This window comes from Gavia stellata, chromosome 22, assembly GCF_030936135.1.
Source record: "Gavia stellata isolate bGavSte3 chromosome 22, bGavSte3.hap2, whole genome shotgun sequence".
Lineage (NCBI taxonomy): Eukaryota > Metazoa > Chordata > Aves > Gaviiformes > Gaviidae > Gavia > Gavia stellata.
In genome coordinates, this window is record NC_082615.1 from 13,789,549 (window position 1) to 13,810,671 (window position 21,123).

At 61.1% G+C, this 21,123-nt stretch overlaps 2 protein-coding genes across 2 annotated transcripts; one reads left to right on the forward strand and one right to left on the reverse strand.

Annotated features, from left to right (window-relative positions):
* Positions 1–258: 258 nt before the first annotated feature.
* CBX8 (chromobox 8) lies at positions 259–2,314 on the forward strand. Its single transcript, XM_059828206.1, has 5 exons — positions 259–327; positions 766–809; positions 1,004–1,069; positions 1,168–1,234; positions 1,421–2,314. The coding sequence occupies exons 1-5, from the start codon at positions 259–261 to the stop codon at positions 2,252–2,254; spliced, it is 1,080 nt and encodes a 359-aa protein (XP_059684189.1). The 3' UTR covers positions 2,255–2,314.
* An 8,021-nt stretch (positions 2,315–10,335) lies between these two features.
* CBX2 (chromobox 2) lies at positions 10,336–14,988 on the reverse strand. The gene is made up of 5 exons (XM_059828351.1): positions 14,917–14,988; positions 14,795–14,838; positions 14,174–14,239; positions 12,170–12,239; positions 10,336–11,685 (listed from the first exon to the last, which is right to left on the reverse strand). Exons 1-5 carry the CDS (start codon positions 14,986–14,988, stop codon positions 10,336–10,338), a joined length of 1,602 nt encoding a protein of 533 aa, XP_059684334.1.
* Between the last annotated feature and the right edge of the window lie 6,135 nt (positions 14,989–21,123).

The window sequence follows — 21,123 nt, forward strand, 5'->3', positions numbered from 1 at the left end:
TGGCATCCCGGCCCCCCTCCCTCCCCGCGCGCCCCCGCCGCCGGCCCCGCCCCGCGCTCATCGGGACGCGGCGCACGTCGGGGGGCGGGGCGGCGGCGCGGGCCAATGCGGCGCGGGCGGAATATTCCACCCGGCTCCGCCAGCAACAAGTGCGGGGGGGGCGGCGCGGGGGGGCCGCGGCGCTGACGTCAGCGGGCGGAGTATTATGGTCTGGGCTGCGCTGGCGGCTGCCTGTGTGCTGCGAGCGGCCGCGTAAACATGGAGCTCTCGGCCGTCGGGGAGCGCGTCTTCGCGGCCGAGGCCCTGCTCAAGCGCCGCATCCGCAAAGTAGGTGCCCCCCGCCCCCTTCCCGGCCCCGCGCGCCCCCCCCCCTCCACCCCCCCCGGCCCCGCACCTTCCCCCGGCCCCGCCGCTGCGGCGGCCCCGCCGGCCCCGGCCCGGTTGCGGCTGGGCGCCCGCTGGGGGCGGCTCTTTCTCCCCGCCGCATGCCCGGGCGCTCCCCGCCGGCGGGGCGGGCGTGCTCCGCCGCTGCCCGCCCGCCCGCCGGGCCGCGCAACCCTCCGGGGCTTTTTAATCATTATTATTTTTTTTGTTGTTGCATACCCCCCCCCCCCCCGCGCTCCCTCCGCTCCCCCCCCCCCGTGTTTCCGACACGCACCGCGGGCGCGTGTTTGTTGCACGCGTGGAATTGCGGGTGTATCTTTGTTGCGGGCGTTTATCGCGGTTTCCCTCCATGCATATTTATTTTTCTCTTTGCATCTGCAGGGGCGCATGGAATATCTCGTAAAATGGAAGGGCTGGTCTCAGAAGTAAGTCGGCCGTTTGTCCGTAGGGTTCCGCAGCCGGAGAGCTGCGGGGAGACGGGTGGCTGCAGCCCCGCTCTCCCCTTGTAGTAGGGAGGAAACTTGGGTCCCTTCCTTTATGCCCCATATTTTTTATTTCATTTATTTTCCCTGCTTCTGGCTCCTCACGCTGTTCCCTCTCTCTGTGCCCCCCTCCCCAGGTACAGCACTTGGGAACCCGAGGAGAACATCCTGGATGCCCGGCTGCTCGCAGCCTTCGAGGAAAGGTACAAGGCCCTTGCTAGCCGCAGCCCTTGCGCTTGTAAATATGTTGCTGTCTTGTAGCTATGCTGAATTGAAGCTTTGGTTTTTTTGACACCTCTAGGGAGCGAGAAATGGAGCTATACGGGCCCAAAAAGCGAGGCCCCAAGCCCAAAACCTTCCTGTTAAAGGTAAGGAGGCCGGAGCCCCGCGCATGCCGGTGCCGGCCAGGGCTGCGTGCCGCAGCGGGGAGCGGGTCCCTCTCCGGCCCCCGTGGAGGATGCTCCTTGCAAAGGCGGCCTCTTGTCTTGTAAGTTGTCATTACGCAGCCGGATGGCAGGATAATAAAGTCACCGGTTGATTTATCTTCTTTGCAGGCCCAGGCAAAAGCAAAAGCCAAAACCTATGAATTCCGCAGCGACTCTTCCAGGGCGATCCGGGTGCCGTATCCCGGCAGGTCCCCCCAGGAGCTGGGCTCCACGTCCCGGGCTAGGGAAGGACTGAGAAACATAGCCCTGGCTCCCCAGGGCAGCTCCAGCACCAGCACCCCCAAGGCAGACAGCATCCGGGACCGGGTGATCCGCGTGGAGGAGAAACCCGGGGAGACCCCCAAAAAGAGAGGCCCGAAGCCCAGGAAGGAGCTTTACAAGGACCTGGCGGAGACTCTGGATGCCTCCAAGAGGAAACTGGGGGAGCCGGGGGACAAGGTGGGGGACTACCTGAAGGCCAGGAAGATGGAGGAGGCGGGGGCGGCCAAGTTCGGCTCGGGACACAGCGTCATCCAGCTGGCCAGGCGGCAGGACCCCGACCTCGCCGGCGCCCTGCCCGGCCCCAACCGAGCCGAGGCGGGCGCCAAGCTGGGAGCCGCCGAGACCTACCCTCCCCGGCTGGCCAAGCACCGGGCGGACTTTCTGGACCCCAAGGGGCAGGGGGGGCTGGACCCCGGCGGGCCCAAGCTCCTGCACGGCGCAGTGAGCCCGGGCACCGTGGGCAGCCTGTACCGCGACGGCGTGGGGGGCCAGGCGGGGCGGCCCTCCCTCATCGCCAGGATCCCCGTCTCCAGGATCCTGGGGGACCCCGAGGAGGAGTCCTGGAGCCCCTCTCTCAACAACCTGGAGAAGGTGGTGGTAACTGATGTGACCTCTAACTTTTTGACCGTCACCATCAAGGAGAGCAGCACGGACCAAGGATTCTTTAAAGAGAAGCGATGAGGTTGTCGGAGGTGGTGCTGGGGTTTTCTTCGGTCAGATCCAGACAAAAGCTTGGTTAGAGCTTGGTGGGCCTCTTTTTTATTTTATTTTTTCTTTTTTTTTTTTTTGTCCTGGAGAGGATTTAGAAACTGTCCTAAATTCATTAACTCATTCTTTTTTTTTTTTTTTTTTTTACATCTTCTATTTCGTTGGAAAGATTATCTCTAGAGTTATATTTTCTATTAGATGTAAATATGTTATTTAAGAAAAAAATGCTTATATATATATCTATATATATATTTCAACTCTGAGTTGTTTTATTTAAATGGAGACAACAGTGACTGCTCAGTTGCTCTTAGAAAGGACAATAAAACTGAGAACTAACGGAGTTCATGCATCTGTTGCAGGAGCCGGTGTACATAATGAACGATGTTCATAGCTAATTACGTTCTGGGTTTTTTTAACTATTATTTTTCATATGATGCTATGGATGGTGGAGGGGGGAGTGTTACTCCCCCGGAGGGCGAAGTGCCCCGATTTCTTGATTGTGATATAAGGTGTTGCTTGTACAATCAAGTGTGCTGTATCCAGAACTGTTGCCCTTGACGGTTGAAGTAAGCACTTGAATTTACAGTGTTGTTGGGGAGGGGGCGTTTCCAGTTTAACAAAAAATAATGTTGCTACAAAGCCAGGGCGGGGAAAAGCAGAAATCCATAAAAAGCCTAAAACTGTTCTAGCGGAGTATTAACTTGAATTACCTTTTCTTGCGGCAGAAGAGGAGGTTTGTGTGTGTAAGGTTCCTGAGAGGGGTGATACTGAAATGCACTTTAATAGAGTTGTCGTAGCAGTTGTGGGAGATGGGACTGAGCTGAGAATCTGTTTTCATTTCGTCTGGTTGCTTGATTCTGTTCCCCCACCCGCTTTAAAGGAAAAAAAAAAAAAAAAAAAAACAAAAAACAAAACCCAACAAAAAAACCCTCTGTTTACATTCCTGAAATGCCAGAGAGGTTTGGGAGGGTAGCATGTCACTGCCCATATTTAGATGCTTTATACTGCTATAGAAAGTGGATTATTATTTTATTTTATTTTTTTCCCCAACACAGTTCACTTCAGACTGTTGGAAGACTCCAGATAAAGGGTTTTGTAATAGCTGCATCTTGGACGAATCCCAGAGCCACCTTTATGCATTCAGAGACAATAAATATTTCCCTTTTCTTATGCTAGTTAAACAATAGCCAAGAGGCGAAATATTCCCCTGCGCGAGCGGCCCCGCTGACGCGGGTGGCTTTTTGTGGTCTCTTTGCCCGCGTTATTCCTCCCGGCGCGAGCACCCTGCCGCTGTTCTGCCCGGGCTGGGGCAGGGCATGGCCGTGGGGTTGCGTGGCTCTGAGCAAAGTGCAGCGGCCGTGGGGGCTGCACCCCCCACTCCGCTCGCTCCTTCTGCCCCAGCTGGGTTGCAGCCTGAGCCGGGCGGGGAGCGGGTCCCTCGCCCGCGTGCTGGTTTCGGTTGAGGTGGAGCAGGTGTCCCCGTCCTGACGCCTTGGCCTGAGCATCTCTCTGGGTTGGAAAGCACAAGTCTGGCCGGCAGCGGCCGTGGGCCAGGCTGCCCTCGTCCCTCCCGGCCGGCTGCCCCAGCCGAGCTCCTGAGGGCTCCCGGTTCGGGGGGTGAAAGCACACAGGGCCTGGCGGGTGGGGAAAGGGGCTGGGGCGAGGAGCAGCCCTCCGCTCTCGGCCCGGCTGCGGCTCCACCTTGCTCCGGCTCCTTCCCCATCCTTCTTTTGGGACCTTTGTCAGATGACCTGGCAGGACGATGCGGCATTGACTGTACAAAGGGAGCCATGTCTGCGAGTTCTGGATTTTTGTTGGTTTTTTTGGTTGTTGTTTGTTCCTTTTTTTTTTTTTAAGGCATATTTCGTAAAATTGAGATTTTTTTAACTTGGTTTGTACAAGGAACCAATGTGCTGGTTCCGGGGCCAGGGGCAGCCGACATGGGACGTGTGTCGTTGCAGGGATGATGATGGGACTGAGCTGCCCGTCCTCCCGCTGCCGCCGTGCCAGGGCTGGAAGATGCCTCCCTGCGCGAAAGAGCCCAGCCCCGCGGTCCTGCCCGCCGGGACGCGCTCGGGATCTGGTGTGCTTCGCTCCGGCCCTGTGTCTATGTGTGCGTCCAGACACACGCGTATATGGAGCAAAACGTACATGTGGGTGTATATGTGTGTATGTATATAGCGACGTATATACTGAGTGTGTGTGCGTGGGGCTGTGTGCGTGAATTATTTAAATCTAAGACTTGTACAAAAACGATTTGGCTAAATCTCAGTCTCAGAAGTGAAGCTTAACTACGTGTCTTCTGCCAGCCGTGAATGTCCATATGAGACCTGCTTTTTATGTGAGTTTAAATATATACTTTGTAAATAGAAACGTGTCTGTCTTCCCTTGGTGGCCCGGGGGTTGTGGGGCCGGGGGTGCCCGGGAGGGTGGCGGGTGGGCAGAGGTGCCGCCGGACCGGGCCGCCCCCCCGGGGGTCCCACGGTGCCTGGACGGGGCGGCGGCAGGCGCCGTCTGCGGCTCCGCTCCGAGGAACAGGCCCGGGGCCGCCGCCCCGCCCGTGGGGAAAGCGCCCGGGTACCGGGCCGGGCCCCGGGCCGCCGCGCTCCGCCCTTCCGACGGGACGGGCGGCGCGGCGGGGGTGCGGGTCGGGGCCCGGGGCGCGGCGGCCGCTCCTGCCCGGCGAGCCCGGCCTTTGTATTCAAATCTGCGCAGGCGGAGGGGAGCGGGGGGCTGGTTTGGGGGGGGGGTGTGAAGCTGTGTCCTCATTAACCTCCTTTCTCTGCCCCGCCGGGTGAAAGGCGCGGAGCCCCGCATTATGGGAGCTGTCAGCGGCTGGGCGCGGAAAATGAGCGTCAAGGAGGAGCGGGAGAAAGGGCCGCACAATGGCGCCTTTCTCCCCCGGCCCAGCGGGGGGGCCCTTTCACACGGGCCGCGGCGGGGCCCCCGGCGGGGCGGGGGCGGCGGGGGAACCGGCTGGCGGAGCCCCCGGACGCGGCCCGCAGCAGCCGACCCCCCCCGTGCCCGGGCGGCTCCGCGCCCCGCCGGGGCTCTGCTCCCTCCCGACGGCAGCCCCGACGGCGGAGCCCCGGGGGCCGCTTGGCCCCCGACCCGCCCCGGCGGCCGCAGCCGGGGAGCGGCCGCTGCCCGCGCCCTTCCGCGGCCGCGCAGCGCCCTCCCCAGGCCGGTCGGGCCCAGCGCGGCCCCCGGGCGGGTCCCGGCCCCGCAGGTGGGGGCGGCCGGGCGGGTCCCGGGGCGGGCCGGTGCCGAGCGGAGGCACCTGCGGCCCCCCCCGGGCAGGCGCAGCTCCAGCCGCAGCGGAGGCCGGCGGACCGCGCTCAGCCGCCCGGTAGGAGCCGGGGCCCGGGGGGGGGCCGCGTCCTGCCCGGACCCTCGGGGGAGGGGGGGAAGTGGTTGCCCGGCCCCGGTTCCCCTCAGCCTCGCCCGTCCCCAGCCCGGGGGCCCCGCTGCAGCCGGGCCGGCAGCCCGCGGGCAGGGGCGGGACACGGTGCCGGGGCGGGGGGGGGGAAGCGAGGCGGTGTCGCAAGGCAGCGGCAGCCCCCGGGGGGGTGGTGCGCGTGGAGGGGGTGGGGAGGGCCCGCTCCCGGAGCGGCGAGCGCTCCAGGCTGAAAAGTTTTAAAAAAAGTTTATTGATATGCTAAAAGAGAGCAGTGGAAAAGTTATTAAACACCCCCCCCGACGTAACCATCTCCTAGTGTTTTCCTGCAAATAAATTAAAAGCAGCCTCGAGCCCTGGGCCTGCTCTAGCGCGGGTGTCCAGAAGCGCTAGCGTACACACCGCACGCAGGGCGCGGTGCCGGGAGGGCGACCGGGGGGGCGGCGAGCGTAGCCCCGCAGCCCCGCGTCGCTCGGCGGGCTGGGCGCCCGGCCTGCACAGCAAAGCCCTTAAGCTTTCCCAGGGTAATAATACCGCCAACTTTTGTTCTCTGAAAATAAAAGCAAACAAACAGCTGTAGTTTAAAGCAATTGTAAGTGTCATACGGAACGATTTGGCTCTCTCTTTAATTAAAACATACAAATCAGACCAGTGACTGGCACAAGTTACAAGAACAATTGTTTGTTTTCACCCATCCCTCAATTTCTTTCAGTAACAACCCCCTCTCTGGCTCTGGAGCCCTTCACACCCAGCTCAGAAACTCAAAGCCAACTGAGCCCCCTGCACCATCCCCATCCCTCCGTGAACTCCAGTTTTTTGGTACAAAATATATATATATAAAAATAGACTAAGTTTCTAGGGAAGATGGCTGAATTGGCCACCTCTTCCAGTCCAATGGAAAACAACAAGTATGCTTAACCAGATTATGCCTGGAGAAAAATATCCATTCAATATACAAATACTGCAGGGCTTTCCACATCGGAAACCCCTTAGAAAATGACAAGTGACAAACCTTTAATTGGCTGTTTGAGACACGGCTGAACACTCCAACCCATAGCAGCAAACTTAAAAAAAAAAAAGAAAAAAAAAAAAAGATAGACCTTGAATGCTAATGGTACTGACTGGTAAACAGGGTCTGCACCGGCTTTCAACCCCTGTCCACAAAAGATTACAGTAAATCACTCCCATAATGTGCCTTTGAGAGGCAAACTCCAACAGGAACCGTTCGCTCAGACGCCCCAGCGCTGCTGGGAGAGCCGAGATCCTGAAAGACGAGGTCGGGAAGGGGCTGGGGAAGGAGCGCAGGAGGAGACATAAGTCAGAAAGATTTCTGGATTATCACTTTCACCATCCTTAGACCTTTGGAATCGAACCAGCTGGTGAGCAAAAGGCACAATACCAAGTGGTGACAGCAGAGTCCTGCCGCTGCCGGGAGGGGCCACGCCTGGGAAGGGTGGGTGGTGGAGGAAAGCCGCTGGCTGTTGGGATACGTATTCCCCTGGGTGCAAGCCCCGGCCCAGCGAGCCTTCGCCTGGCCGGGCGGCAGGAGCAAGCTCCTGCATGGAGAAACGCACGTGAGCTTTGACGGGGGCTCTGGGGGGAGCAGCCGGCTCGGAGCCGGCATGCAGCGAGCACAGCACCCACCATCGCGGCCGTCTCCTGCACCCTCTGTGGATGATTGGTGCCCGACCCCTTCTCGGATCATCCTCAGGTGCGTTTTCCCCCTGGGAGACCCAGCCCTCTAGGCAAGAGCATCCCTGCCGGGCCGGCTTCCTCTCAGTGGGCATCCCTCAGCTGCCCTCAGCCCTGTGGCAGGGCTCCGCGCGACGGCTGGGTGTCCCGCTGGGGACAAGGGCACCTCTCCCCATCGGTGTCACTGCTGTCCCCAGGACCCTGTGACCACCCCGCTTTGCATAGGCACAAACCTGTCGTGGGACCGGTGTCGCAGACAAGGCTGAGATAAGGACGGTCTGAAAGGCACATTGTCGTTCCGTTTGGATTTGCAAAGGCCAAGTAGCAAACATTTGGTGTGTGAGGAAGAGCGTTACCCCCGCGCTCCCGGATTCCTTGATTCTTCTCCCAAAACGCTCGTATTCCCAGCACAAAAGCACACCCAGCAGAGACCATGCCCAGTGCATTCGTTTCTGCTGACACAGGCTAACGTTTCCTTGGACTGCTCGAAGCAACGGTAGCTCGTTTGGCAAAGTTAAAGACTAGAAGGTAAACAGCACAGACTGTGATGTTTTGGCATCACGGAGCTCGTCGGAAACTGTCCTCGGGACCCTCCTCCATGGCCAATGCTCCCTCCTCTCCCCTCGGCCCTTTGCCTGGCAGAACAAGGTGCAGCGCGTTGCTGGGCCGGGCGGCCAGCAGCAGAGCAGGGCTGCGCCAGTCCTCTGCAAACCCCCTGCCCCAGGCTGCCCGACAGCGTGGCGAGGCGACGTTCAAGGCTGCTGGCTGCGCTGGGGCAGAACTGGAGCTGGCCGAGAACCTGCACAGGTCCTGCTGCAAGGCATAGCTACGCCTCCACCCGCCGCAGCTCACCGTCGGCAGGATGCCGTGCTCAGCTCCATGACACGAACTCACAGCCACGACCAACAGGACAGCTGGGGATTAACTACAAAAGCTAAGGGAGAGCGTCTCTGGAGCACAGGCGGGGAACAGCCATCCATCCCTTGAACAACCGGGCAGCACGTGCAGCTAGCGCTGGCTTTTCATTTCACCTGAGAATTGCGCTGCCACCAGGCAGCGGCAGCAAAAGCAACTGCAGTGGGCTGATGCGTTGGGGGGGTCAGAAGGACCTGTACCCCCAGTTTGGTCCATTTATCTCCGCACTCCTAAGTGTGATGACGCTGCGAGTGCCCCTGCCTGTGGCCAAGTAAGGTGCCCGATCTGGTGCCAGATCAGTCACCTAGCAAGCAGTGACCCCCGAAGCGGTGCCTGTTCACGCACACATCGAGCAGCCGCCCCGGAGACGCTGGCGGGACGGCCTTCGGGCACCTCCTAGCCCCGCACCGAGACCTGGCAGACTGCAAGCTTTCTACCTCCTCCGAGAAAGGAGTTCAGCGCTAACAGAACTAAAATGACCTCGAATGCTACTGAACTCTGCCTGAACTACTGCTGCTAATTTTGGCTTGTAAGAGTAAGCTATAGTAGGGAAGAAGACCTCCATAAAAAAAGCCATTATTGGTTGCGAGTACAAGCCAAAATGAAAACCCCGGCTGCTGGCACAGGATGGCAAGACAAAGACCGGCTGCTGCAGGCCCTCCGGCTCCTTGGGGAACAGCGGCACAAGGCACCCGCTGCCGCTGCCTGGCCCTGCCCGTTCTCCCTCTCCTCTCCTTCCCTTTCCCACTGCTCCAGACCACCCGTGCAGGTGTCCTCGATCAGCTCCTGAGCCCTCCGGTGGGACAAAAATGTGGATGATCAGCGCAAGTCAAACCCAGCGAGCATCCAAGGCTGGGTCTGGCCGGGCTCCCGGCAGGAAGGGCTCACTCACCCCCGGCTCTGCCCGGGCGCTGCTCTGTAGCTGAACTGCAGCACCGACCTCACGGACACCTGACAGCCCGAGTGCCAACCTACCTGCCGCTGGAAGGGTTTGCATGTTCTGCAAGACTTAGAAAATATTCCCCAGCTCGGTCCCTGTGAGAGCCTGGAAACTGCTGAACGGGAGGGGAAGATGCTGGCGATGCTGGGACGAGGCAGAGGAGTGGCGTGGGGCTCCCTGGGCTGCACAGCAATTCGGCCTTCATTTTCCTCTGAAAGTCAAGTCACTGCAAAGAAGCCAGCAGCTCTCGCTGGCTCCCAAGGCAGGACCCTCCCCAGGCGGCAAGGAGACGCCCACTGCCAGCCGCCCCTTGCTCTGAAAGAGGCACCTTTGACGCCCGTATCGACAGTGGCATCCAGGACTCAGTCTTCCCTAGACTGGGTTTATTCCCCTCCCTCAAAAAAAGGGGTTTTCCTTAATAAAAAAATGTAAACAATATTTCCCTATCAGCTGGAAACCACAACAGAAACGTCGTGGACTTCACCATCATTGGAAGTGACCTTGCCCAGGGGGGTGGCTGGGCTGAGTGTACCCTGAAAAACCCCCGTGTACAGCCACCCCCCAGCAGCCCCCGAGGGCTGGGAGCAGCGGCTGCCTCATTTGGATTGACTTGCGACTCCGCACGGCTCACAGACAGATTCACAGGGAGCCCAGAGGAAAGAAAAGGATCTCCTCTTCCTCTCCCGAGTATAAGCCTGGCCCGTCGCGGCTCCACACCCGCGCCCTGCTGCCAGAGAGCCGCAGACCTTGTCATCTGCCATATCAAGCTGTAAAGCAAAGAAACCTGTGTACAGTGAAGCCTGGCTCAAAACTTGCCAGCCTGTCACCCCCAGCAGCACCGGTGCCCCTGCTCCCAGAGAACAGCATCAGCCACCTCCGCTCGGGGCACCGGCTCCGGAGAGGATGGAGAGAAGCCGGGAAGGAGCCATCAACCCACTGGCAGTTCTGAGCAGGTTTCACTGTGTCTTTCTCAAGCCTCTCTAAACACGAGTCCCAGCAGATCTCACGAGGTCTCCGTGTTCACTTGAAGAAAGAAAAACCTGATGGAAGAGCTGGGCAAAGTCGAGGGAGAGGCTGAAGGACCTTCTCCCTCCTCTCACGCTTCCGGGCTCAGTATTGCCGTAGGTTGAAAAACCCAACGCTGGTGGGGGACTCCTTGACCGTCACTGTGATCAGGTTAGCGGTGACATCGGTGACAAAGACGTGCTCGATCAGGCTGCGGGTGGGTTTCCAGTCCTGGCTCGTCTGGATAGAGACAGACATGTTCTGACCCACGCCCGGGAAGGAAGCCGAATCCCGGTCTGAATCCGAGCTGGTCTCTTCGCCTGTGCTCATTTCGGAAGGGGAGCCTGGCTTGCGGTTCTCCGCGGCCGCGTGCCCCTCCTGCGTGCCGGCTGTGCCGCTTTTGGCCAAGTCCCTGTCGCCTGCTCGGTGCACCTGCTTCTCGCTCTTGCCGCCGTCCCCCCCTGAGACCACGCCGGCACTAGCAGCATTCAACCCGGCACCTGCCGCACCGCCCTTTGTGCCGGCAGCACCCGCGCTCACCGCCGCGCTGCCGGCAGAGCCTTTAGACAGGGCGCTGCAAAGGTGGCGAGGGAGGCTGCTCCCGCCGGCCGCGCTTGGCCCGTTTTTGACGCTCTGCAGGTTTAGAGCTTGGAGGTTCAGCTCCTGACTGGAGGCTGGCTGGCTGCTGGCCCCGGACGAGCCGGCCGGCGTCTTGCTGCCGTTGTGCATTGTTTGGCCTCCCGCAGCAAACCCCGATTTCTGGTCCCCTCCAGCGCCGCTGCTAGGAGCCTTGGCAGTCTTGGGTCCCTGCGCGCTCAGCCCAAGCTCCCCAGATCCTTTCTGGTTCCTCATTTTTAAGTCCAGCCCTAAGCCGCTCTTACTGGATGCCTGGGACTTCAGCGCCAGCCTGCCCAGGGGCGAGGTCTCTGCCGAGTTCTGGCTTTGGGACATCCTGTTCATGTAGTGCACGATGGAGCTCTGCCAGCTGATGGCCCGGTTTGGGCTCGCGGAGCCGCTCTTCATCATGTTGGGCAGGTTTTCTGCGGACGAACCCCCCGAGCTGAGCCCAGCCAAGGCACCCGGCGGGTCCTTCAGCACGGCCATACCCGAGCCCTGCGTGCTGTGCTGGGGCTGCAGCTTCCCCATCAGCTTGGCACTGCCGCCCACCTCCTTCCGGGACGATTTCAGCACCTTTGTCAGGTTCACGGTCCTTCGAGCCGCTTTCTGCTCCGGGGGAAGAGGTTTCCGCCCACGCTTCTTCCTGGAAGCGTCTTTCATTTCGGGCTTCGCCACCAGGATCTGAGCTTTCTTCTGCGGTACCGGGTGAGTCTCTCTGCTGCGGGGACCTCTCTTTGCTTCCAGGTCACTTTCATCCTCTTCATCAGAGGAGGAGGAAGAGGAGGATGTGGAGGAAGAGGAGCTACTTGACTTAGTTTTTGCAGGCATCTCTGGTTCCTGCAAAGCAATGAAGAGAGACGGGGAAAGAGTTAACACACATTACCAAAGAACTGTTAAGGACATTGCAAAGCCTTCAGTGTTGCCTGGCCCGGTGCCTCAGGCACGCACAGGTTCTTTCCCCGCATTAGCCGACCTGCTCGTCCGCTACTATAAAACCAGTTAGGGAGCGTACAGTACAAAACCGACCAGGCTTTGATACCAGGTGGGACCCTGGTGCCAGGGGAGTCTTCTGTCTCCTTCTACGCCATCGCAGCGATGAAGAGACGTCCTCCTCGCAGGCATCCTCATCGACCCACCCATCACTGCAATCTGCCAAGCCCCTCACCCGGGGTCTGCAGGCGTCGCTGTGTCCTCACCACCCTCCAGAGGCTGAGCACCCACCGCACCCTGCGCTGTGGACAGACACTCACTGGTGCCTTCCAAGGCCGGAGCCCCTCCAGCGCCGTCGCGGCCGTGGATTTCCACTGCCACCAGGACTCACCACATGTTTCCTGGGCCTGCCCCTGGGCCGCTTCCCCCTCTTCCGATTCTGCACTTCTTTTTCGTGTTCCCTGAAAAAACAACGATTAAGCACAGTGTTTGTAGGGAAGAAGAGAACATCCAAAATCATCCTGGTTCCTCCCTTTCTTCTGTCACTAAAAAACGCCCTTGTTTGGGATGCTGTAGGCTCAGCTCCCGTCCCAGTGCCTGCGCAGTGGCTCGGAGGTGTCCTTAAGCCCTATCGACGTGCAATGATCTTACAGGCTCCCAGCACATCGCTTGAGCCCATGCCATTACAGGCACGCCACACTCAAGTGCAGTCAAAGAGCCCCAAGAACTGTACGGAAACCCGGGGACTTGTGCAGTTCAGCCTCCCCCACGTGGCACCCGGACCGTTTACCCTGCGGGGCTGGCACAGGTCACTGGAAGACTCGGGCCATGAATGTGATGCAATGCAAGAAAAAGAACTACAAAGTGAAGAAAGGGTTATGAGAATTGCGGCCTTAGAACAAGGACAGCTATCTGGACGCCGGGGTACCCAGCTGGCTCCGCAGCAGGCATCTGCCCCGATTTACTGGAGAGGTGAAAGGGAAGAGAAACTCTCTTGCACGCAGCATGGGATTGAACTGCATGGATGGCTGAAATATATTTACCAAACTGCTCACAGAGCCAAAATCCTTCGCCGTGCAGGACCTTCCCGCTGGCTACCCCAGTCCTAGTCCCTTTGTCCCACCGGTGCCAGTCACAGGCCTTCCAAAGGGAAGCATCAAGTTCTGTGACGCTGCCTCTCAGAGCGGCTCCCTGCTCCGCTCACACCTGGGGGAACCGAGGTGGGCCGGGCAGATGGGACAGCATCCCTGTTTGCTACAATACATCCCCACAGCGAGAAGCTTCCAGCGGTCAGCGATGGACTGCAGGGCACTGCTCATCCTGAGCCAGTGGCTCTTCCAGTTCATGGTGAGACTCGCAGTTTTTCTGGGATCAGGCAAACGGAACCACCTGCCCCGTCTCTGCTCAGCCTTGCCTCACCGACACGCTTGCGGAGCTGAGCTTCCCCTCTGCTCGCAGCGAGCAGCAGTACAGCCTCCGTGCGGAGGAAAAGCAAATGCGTTCCCTGGAAACTCTGCAAGTCCTCGCCTTCGCTGGGCTCATTTCACCTCTCCTGCACCTCCTGGTCTGGATGTGGTGGCCCAGGCTGGCAGCCACGCAAAGCCCAAGGCGACTGTACGGGGAATGTTTTCAGGTCACTATACTATTTTGCAGTTCTCTGTTTAAAAAGGACAGTGTTAACCTGTAATACATATGGCTAATTAAACACCGTGCTGTCTGCACTAACCACCAGATTCCATTCTTGAAAAAATGGATCCAGAAACGAATTATAACTAAATCCTATCATAAACTTTAATGATTTTTATTAATATGGAGCCAAAATATTTGGCAGCGCTGTGCTTACCGTAGCCAGCTGGCTACTTTTTTACCTCCGTGTGTGATTCCTGGTGTGTAATAGCTGCAGGACAATTGCTGGTCCCCGCTCGGCTCTGGGCAGTAGCCCCGGCCCTGACAGAGGACACCATTTTCTCCCACCCGTTACGTCCTTGCCCCTCTCATAGCTGTGCCCCCCAGAAGGGCATTTTGGTGCCCCCCAAGCCCCGGGCGCTGTCTCCCCACCGGGGCCTGCCGTCGCCCCCCCAAGCACAGCCGAGGCCCCGGCCGCTGGACGGGGAACGAGAGGCCAAGGTCTCTGATGGGCGCTGCTGCGCTCCCGGTGCACAGCCAGCGCAACACCCGCTTGTGCACCGGGCCATAAATTCTTCGTGTTTACCCAGCGTGGGGAGGGACGTCCTAGGTGGACCTGAACTGTGATTTCAGGAGATGAACAAAAGGGCTGGGCCACAAAGGCACGGCGAGCTTCACGCTGTTGTTTCTGCAACTTCCACCGCACGCGCAGCCAATTAGAAGTTAATGGACTTTATCGTTCGCTTAGAAATATTTATAGTTTGCTCACTTCTTTTGGAAAGCGAGGAGGAGTCTTGGATCAAGGATGTTCTCCTCGGGCTCCCAGCTGTTGTGCCTGCAACAGAAGACACGGACTGGGCGAGAGCGGGGGGCCGGCGCTCCCCGCCGCCCCCGTTACCGGCCCGGCACCGGGGAGTTCATCCGAGGACAAACGGGCCCTTCCTGCCGCCCGGGACGAGCACCCGGCGCCGGGCCCCGCCGGGACCGGGGCGTCCCCGCACCGGGGGCCGGTACAGCCCCGTCCCCGCGGGGCGGGCAGGGGAGAAGGGGCCGGGGCGGGGGGGGGGGGGCAGATCGGGGAGCGGGCGGCCACGCCGCCGCGGGGCGAGGGGAGCCCCGCGCATCCGGGGGAGCTCCGGTTTCCGCGGGGGGCGCGGGGCCGGTGCCCGTCGGCCGCGGGGGGGTTCTCTGGGGGGGGCGGCCCGGCCGGGGGGGGGGGGGGGAGCGGAGCCCCACGCGGCGGCGGGGAGGGCCGGCCGCGGCCGCGCTTATTTGTAAACAAAAGGAGCGGCGCGACCCGAACAAAAGCGCCGGGCGGGCGGCACCCCCGCGGCCGCGCACCGCTCCGCGCACCGCCCCGCGCAGCCCCGCACCGCGCAGAGCCGCTCACTTGGAGGACCAGCCTCGCCACTTGACCAGGTACTCCAGCTTGCCCTGCGGAGAGAGACGGGGAGAGGCGCGTTAGCGGCGGCCGGGGCGGCGGGGCGCGGCGGGGGGCGCGGCGGGTCCCACCTTGCGGAGCCGCTTGCTGAGGATGCACTCGGCGGCGAAGACCTGCTCTCCCACGCTGCTCAGCTCCTCCATGGCCCCGGCCCCGCACGCACACGCACACGCGCGCACACGCACACACAAGGGGAGCCCCCGGGCGCGCCCCCGACGGCGGCCGCGCGCGCCCCCGCCCCCCCATCTCCGCGCGCCCCTCGGCACAATGCGGCGCGCGCGCCCCCGCCGGGGGGGGGGGAGCTGGAGCGAGGAGGAGGAGGAGGAGGGGGGGTCCCCAAATTCCCCGCCGGCCAATGGGGAGCGGAGGGCGGGGCGTGCCGGCGGGGGGGTGGGGGGGAGGCATTGTCTGCGCGCGACCCCTCCCCTTCCTGCCCGCGCGGGGGGCGGCCGCTGCCCGGCCGGAGCGGGGACAATGGGGCCGGCCCGGCCCGGGGCTTTGTTCCCCTGGGCGCGGGGGGGGGGCCCGGCCCGGCCCCGCGGGGCTCGCTGCCTGCACGGGCTCGGGCTCGGGCTCCGCCGCCCCGCCCGCGCTGCCCGGCTCGGGCCGCCGAGGTCCCTCCCGGGGACAAAGCAGCGGCGGGGGCGCAGCCCGGGGCCGGCGGCGCAGCCCCCCCCCCCCCCGGTCCCTGCCGCGCCGGTTCTGAAGTGGTTGATCATAAAGGAATAAAGCGTGTTTCCTCGGAGGGGGGCGGCTGCGCTCGTGCCCGTCCCGCGGTGTCGGCCCGGGCCGGGGGCCGGCCGCGGCCTGGCCCACCCTCCTCTCCCCGCTCCCCCGCCGCGCCGGCGAACGTGCCGCGGCGACGACCGCGCCATCGGGGCGTGCGGGGCGGCGCGAGGAGCTGCTGCCCCGCGGTTGTGCGCGGTGGGCGTGGAGCGATGAAATATGGTGCTTTACAGGCATGGAAGAAGATGAGTCAGCACCTCGGGGAGTTTGCAACCGCGGGCCCGGAGCCTGCGCTTAACCGTGCGGGAGCCGGAGGGAAATGAACCCCCGTGGCCCCCGCGCTGGGGTGCCCGCGGCGCGCGGGGACTGAGCGGGAGCCGGACGGGCGATGGGGTGTCCTGCGCGCGGGGCCTCACGCAAACCCCGGGCAGCGGCGTCTCCGGTAAGCGATGCCGAATTCCGACGAGCGTTCCGCACGCACTGCGTGAGCCGCAGGCTGGCGCGCTGGGCTGTGCCCGCTGCAGGCGGCGGCGGCGCTGCTGGGGAGCCCCTGCGGGACGGAAGGGGAAAACCGCCGCTTCGGGGCCGACGCGGGGTCCGTGGGACACTGGATGCGCCCGGGGTGCTGGGACAGTGCGGGGTGATCGGCCTAGGTCGCGCTATCACGTTTTATTGTTTTCTTTCTACAATTACTGCGGTTGTTCGCTGACCGGGAGAACTGCTAGAAGCGGTTTTTTAACCAAAGGTGACGCAGAAACGCAACCCAGCACGGCACTTTTTCTTTCTTTAGCATTAATTCACCTTTCGTCAGCTCTGCTCTTTGTGTGCAGCACGTCTTAAATTTTAGTAAAAAAACGTGTGCGACTTTCCATCCCCGCGCGCATGAGCCGTGTGTGCGCACAATACGGCATTCACGGCGGCGTGTCTGCAGCTCGAGTGACCGGCCGTGCCGAGTGCATGGGGCGAGCAGCGCGTGGGGCTCGCCCGGCTGCCGGGATCTGGCTCAGCGGCGCCGAGAGACAAACACCGCTGGGAAATGAGCCCCAATTTGGGGAACGCCAGGTGGGCTCTTCTCCCAGCCGACCCTTGGTGCTGGTGGTCCTGAGCTCCCCGCGAGGATGCAGGAATAGGGTAGCTGTTCTCTTCCTTCCTGGAGCAAAGAAGAAAAGGCTGGTGTGAGCGGAGGTGCTCTGTTGGCTGCTCGCCGAGCTGAGAGACGTCGGGGAGAGGCAGCGGGAGCAGCCCTCGGCATTCGGGTCTCTTTGGGGACTGAGTGTGTGCAGCGCCAGTGCCTGGCACGGGGCTGGGCCAGCAGCTTTGTCCCTGACCGCTCATGGCCAGCCCTGAGCACTTCGTTTCCAGCAATGACCCGCGTTTCTTTAACGCTGTGTGGCTCCAACACCGCCCGCATTCCTGCTTGTGCCTCCACATCAACGGGGAGCTGAGTCCCCTTCGCCTTTCGGGGCGAAAAGGGCTGTGCTGCTCCGTGGACTGGAAATCTTTATATCCTCTGGGGTTTACTGGGAAACGGTCCTGGTCAGCATCTGGGCTGCAGTGGGCTCCGTGCTTTCGCCCAGTTCTCCCCAGTTTGGAGCTGCGGGTTATTTTCCATAGTTTAAAAGCCGCGTGGTATGGCCGGGGCAGAGCGGGTTTTTCCTCGGAGTGCAAAGCACGCCAAGCCCTGGCTGTCGTCCGTTCTGGGGTGGGAGCTTTCTCAGGTTGATCACAGGTTTCTCATTATTTGTTGTCTTTAATGGAGCTGTTTGGTTAAATGAAAAATCTCACTTTTTCTCGGAAAAGAAAAAGGAAGAGGACAAATCACCCTAAGCATTAAAAAAGCCTGAACTCCTGGCTTTGAAGATTTACAAAACCAGGAAGAGACTAAAACAATCTTACATTTGTTTGCATGTTAAAATCTCATGCGCTTTTATATTGCGATTCAGATCAACGATCTGAATCTCTGAACGCTCTTGGGCTCAGCCACGGCAAAAGGATCTTGCTGGAAGCGTAGCTGCCTGCCCCTTCCCAGTGCCGGCCCAGCGTTGTCTGGCTTTCTCTTTGGCATTTAGGATGTTTTGGTGATGAAAACAAAGAAAATCATCCGCGAGTGCCTGTCACCCTGCCCGTCTGACTTCTGCTGCTGCCTCCCGCTCCCCTGGGAAGGGCAGGGAGGGCGTCTGCACGATGGGACCCGGGGCAAGGAGGGCTTGGGGCTGCGAAGGGGAAACCCGGGGGCAGTTATGGCTCCTGGCACAGCGGGATGTCCCCATTCTCCTGAGTTGCCCAGAGGGGACCGTCCCCGCAACGGCGCTTCCCTGGGTTGCACCGGCTCTGGCTGCGGGCTGGGGCAGAGCTCCCGGGGAGGTGCAGGAGATGCCCGCCCGCTGCTGCTGAAGCTGCGGCTCTGCCGGCCAGTGCCTTTGGGCCAAATTCAGCGTTCTCCATCCCTGACAGGGACTTCACCTTCCCAGAGAAACTTGGGAACGTGCTGGGAATAGCTTGGCTGCCACATTCCCCAGCTCCAGCCGAGCTAGGTGACAGCGGAGCCAGTAAACTCAGCAGGCACTGAGAAAACCTTTGGCATCTTAAAAATGAGATTCAGGCTCCTGAACTAATCTGGTGGAATATAATTTTGTAGCTCTTCCCAAGTATGCCAGACATCCCAGGAATGCCGTGTATCCTGCGTTATGTCGGTAGCGGGGGGCTGTCACGCTGGGCTGGAGGTTTGCTGTCAGAGGAAGGGGTTCACCCCAAGACCTGCTGAACTCCACGGTGCTTCTGGCAGGTCAGAGGGTTTGGAGCAGGCACGCAAGCAGGGCTGCAGGAGCGAGTGTGGCGGGGGCCAGGGCCAAGAGCCCGTCCTGTCGGGCTTTGTACCAGTGGCGAGGGATACGGCCGCTCCCCTGGGACTTGCAGAGCCAAGAGCCCCGGCCGGGGAGGCGCAGGGTGGGGTCAGGGCCGGGGCGGTTTCCATGGGGCGCTTGGCCTCTGTCTTTGTGCCTGGACCCACCAGGAAGAAGGAGCGTTGGCCAGGGTGCCCCGGGCTTCCCTCCGGCGCTGCAGGCTCGGGGCTCTCCTGGGTCAGGGCTAATAGTGACGGGGTTTTCGGAGGGGGTGCCAAGTGCGTGTGATATTCCTGGCTTCAGAGGATGAAGCTGGGGCCAGCCCGGCGAGCGGCTGGGCCACGGTAGCCATGTTTGTTGTGGGCAAATGGTGGTTGTTTTCCCAAGGCATCAGCCAATTGAAGCACAGAGATCTGCATATCATTTGGGCACCGCAGCCGAGTGCAGCCGGGTATGGAACTGTGCAGGCTGCAGGATGGGATGACCAGAGAGCGCGTCGCGTCCGGGCCCTGTGGCTGTGTGCGGGAAGTGTGGGGGCATGTGCCATCCCCAGACTGGGCATTTCAAGAGGCAGCAGTTTTCCCGCAAACTGTGTGCATGCCGTAAATAAGTATGTGTGTGTATATGTTTGTTGTTACGTTACCGTCCTGGAGCAGTTGGGACCCCTGGGTAGCAAGCATCTTTCTAGCGCAGGAAAAAGAAAGGGAAGCAAATGGTGTGGAAATGCATGGCAAATTGGGATGCAATACACAGCAGGGCTCTCCCCGCTGTGTGACCCCCAGCCCCGGGGAGGGGGGCGGTGGGGAATGAATTACTTGGGGATGGGAGGGCGGGGGGAGATGCAGCACTCGCGGAGCAGGGATCTCGGCTGAGCCCAGCTGTGCATCAGGCAGCCACTGCGTCCACCAGCACAAACCAGTGCCGGGTTTGCCAGCAAGGCCAGGCAGGGCTTTGTCCGTCAGCTAAATTTTTGGTGGAAATGTCCCATGGTGAAAGTGCATGAGGTGTGAGATGCAATGGGAAGGGCTGCAAAAGACTCAAAGAAGGACACGCAAAATTTGACAGCGTCTTCTAGATTTCAGGGTTTGCCTGGGGAGAGGCTGGGCTGGGGAGCAGGGGGTCAGCAGCTGGTTTAGACTGTCACAGCTCTGCGTGTCTGTGGGGTTAAACCTCCTTATACCCACGGGGGGAAGGATCTGCCTCACCCGTCTGGCCTGGGACTTCGAAGCATCCGTCATTCTGGGGCTGTGTTGTCAGAGGGGAGGAAAGGACTGGAAGATTTAAGTAAGTGTGTGACATGCATCTCCAGGGCATCACTTGGAGCAACCCCCCATGTTCTGCTGCAGCCAGAGCTGCAGTGGGTGCAGGTGGCCAAGAAAGCCAACAGTATCCTGGCCTGTATCAGAAATAGTGTGGCCAGCAGGACAAGGGGAGTGATTGTGCCCCTGTACTCGGCGCTGGTGAGGCCGCACCTCGAATGCTGTGTTCAGTTTTGGGCCCCTCACTCCAAGAAGGACGTTGAGGTGCTGGAGCGTGTCCAGAGAAGGGCGACGAAGCTGGTGAGGGGTCTGGAGCACAAGTCTGATGAGGAGCGGCTGAGGGAGCTGGGGTTGTTCAGTCTGGAGAAGAGGAGGCTGAGGGGAGACCTCATCGCTCTCTACAACTACCTGGAAGGGGATTGCAGAGAGGTGGGTGCTGGTCTCTTCTCCCAAGTGACAAGTGACAGGACAAGAGGAAATGGCCTCAAGTTGCGCCAGGGGAGGTTCAGGCTGGATATTAGGAAAAATTTCTTTACGGAGAGAGTGGTGAAGCATTGGAAGAGGCTGCCCAGGGAGGTGGTGGAGTCACCATCCCTGGAGGTGTTCAAGGAACGTGTGGCCGTGGCACTGCAGGACATGGTTTAGTGGGCATGGGGGGGTTGGTTGGTGGTTGGACTTGATGATCTTACAGGTCTTTTCCAACCTTAATGATTCTGTGACTCTGTGATTCTGTGAGTGCTGGGGAGCACCCTGGGCTCAGAGGTGAGTCCCAGGCTTGTGCCACTGAGCTTCAGCTTTGTGTTACTACAGAGCAGCACCGAGGAGGGAATTCCTCCCCGTGGAAGGCACCGAGGCCTTTCACGCCGAGACGTGGCGGCAGTTTATTGCCCCGGAGCAGCTGCCGGAGCGGGACGAGCGTCCGGTAGCACCGGGCACCGCGCGTTTAACAGCCATGGAGCGGCTCCTGGACGGGGCTCTCTCGCGAGCTGCTCCCCCCGGCCCCGCCGGTGCCGGGCTCTCCGGGGGCGCCGGGCGGTGAGCGCGGCTCGGGAGCCACCCCCCGCCGGCTGCCGGTACTGCACCGGGACACCCGGCCGGGCCGCCCGCCCGCGGCTCGGCCACGCGGGACCGGCGGCGTGGAGCCGTCGGCATCGGCCGGAGCGGGAGCGAAGGCCGGTCCCGGCACGTCTTGCCAGGCGTGGGTGTGCGGGCGGGGGGCGCGGGGCCGGGGGGGGACCCTCCCGAGGGGGGGACCCTCCCGGTTCCTGCGGTGCTCAGAGACCCGAAGTTCGGAGGATGCTCTGTGCTGCCAATGCGGCCGGACTGAAGAAGGACCGAGTCCAACGCTTGCTTTCTTCTTTCCCCCCGCCCCGCGTGAAAACGGCTTCTCCAGGGTACGGCGAGCGGCAAACCGTACGATCGCGGGGGCAGTGGAAATCGTCCTAGCAGG

Excerpts from the sequence above, each read along its gene's own strand:
- CBX8 (XM_059828206.1), top strand. The coding sequence starts at position 259 with ATGGAGCTCTCGGCCGTCGGGGAGCGCGTCTTCGCGGCCGAGGCCCTG. Across the intron at positions 328-765 it reads TCAAGCGCCGCATCCGCAAA|GGGCGCATGGAATATCTCGT; the intron begins GTAGGTGCCCCC and ends TTGCATCTGCAG. Across the intron at positions 810-1,003 it reads TGGAAGGGCTGGTCTCAGAA|GTACAGCACTTGGGAACCCG; the intron begins GTAAGTCGGCCG and ends CCCCCTCCCCAG.
- CBX2 (XM_059828351.1), bottom strand. The coding sequence starts at position 14,988 with ATGGAGGAGCTGAGCAGCGTGGGAGAGCAGGTCTTCGCCGCCGAGTGC. Across the intron at positions 14,240-14,794 it reads TGGCGAGGCTGGTCCTCCAA|GCACAACAGCTGGGAGCCCG; the intron begins GTGAGCGGCTCT and ends CTTCTGTTGCAG. Across the intron at positions 11,686-12,169 it reads GCAGGCCCAGGAAACATGTG|GAACCAGAGATGCCTGCAAA; the intron begins GTGAGTCCTGGT and ends ATTGCTTTGCAG.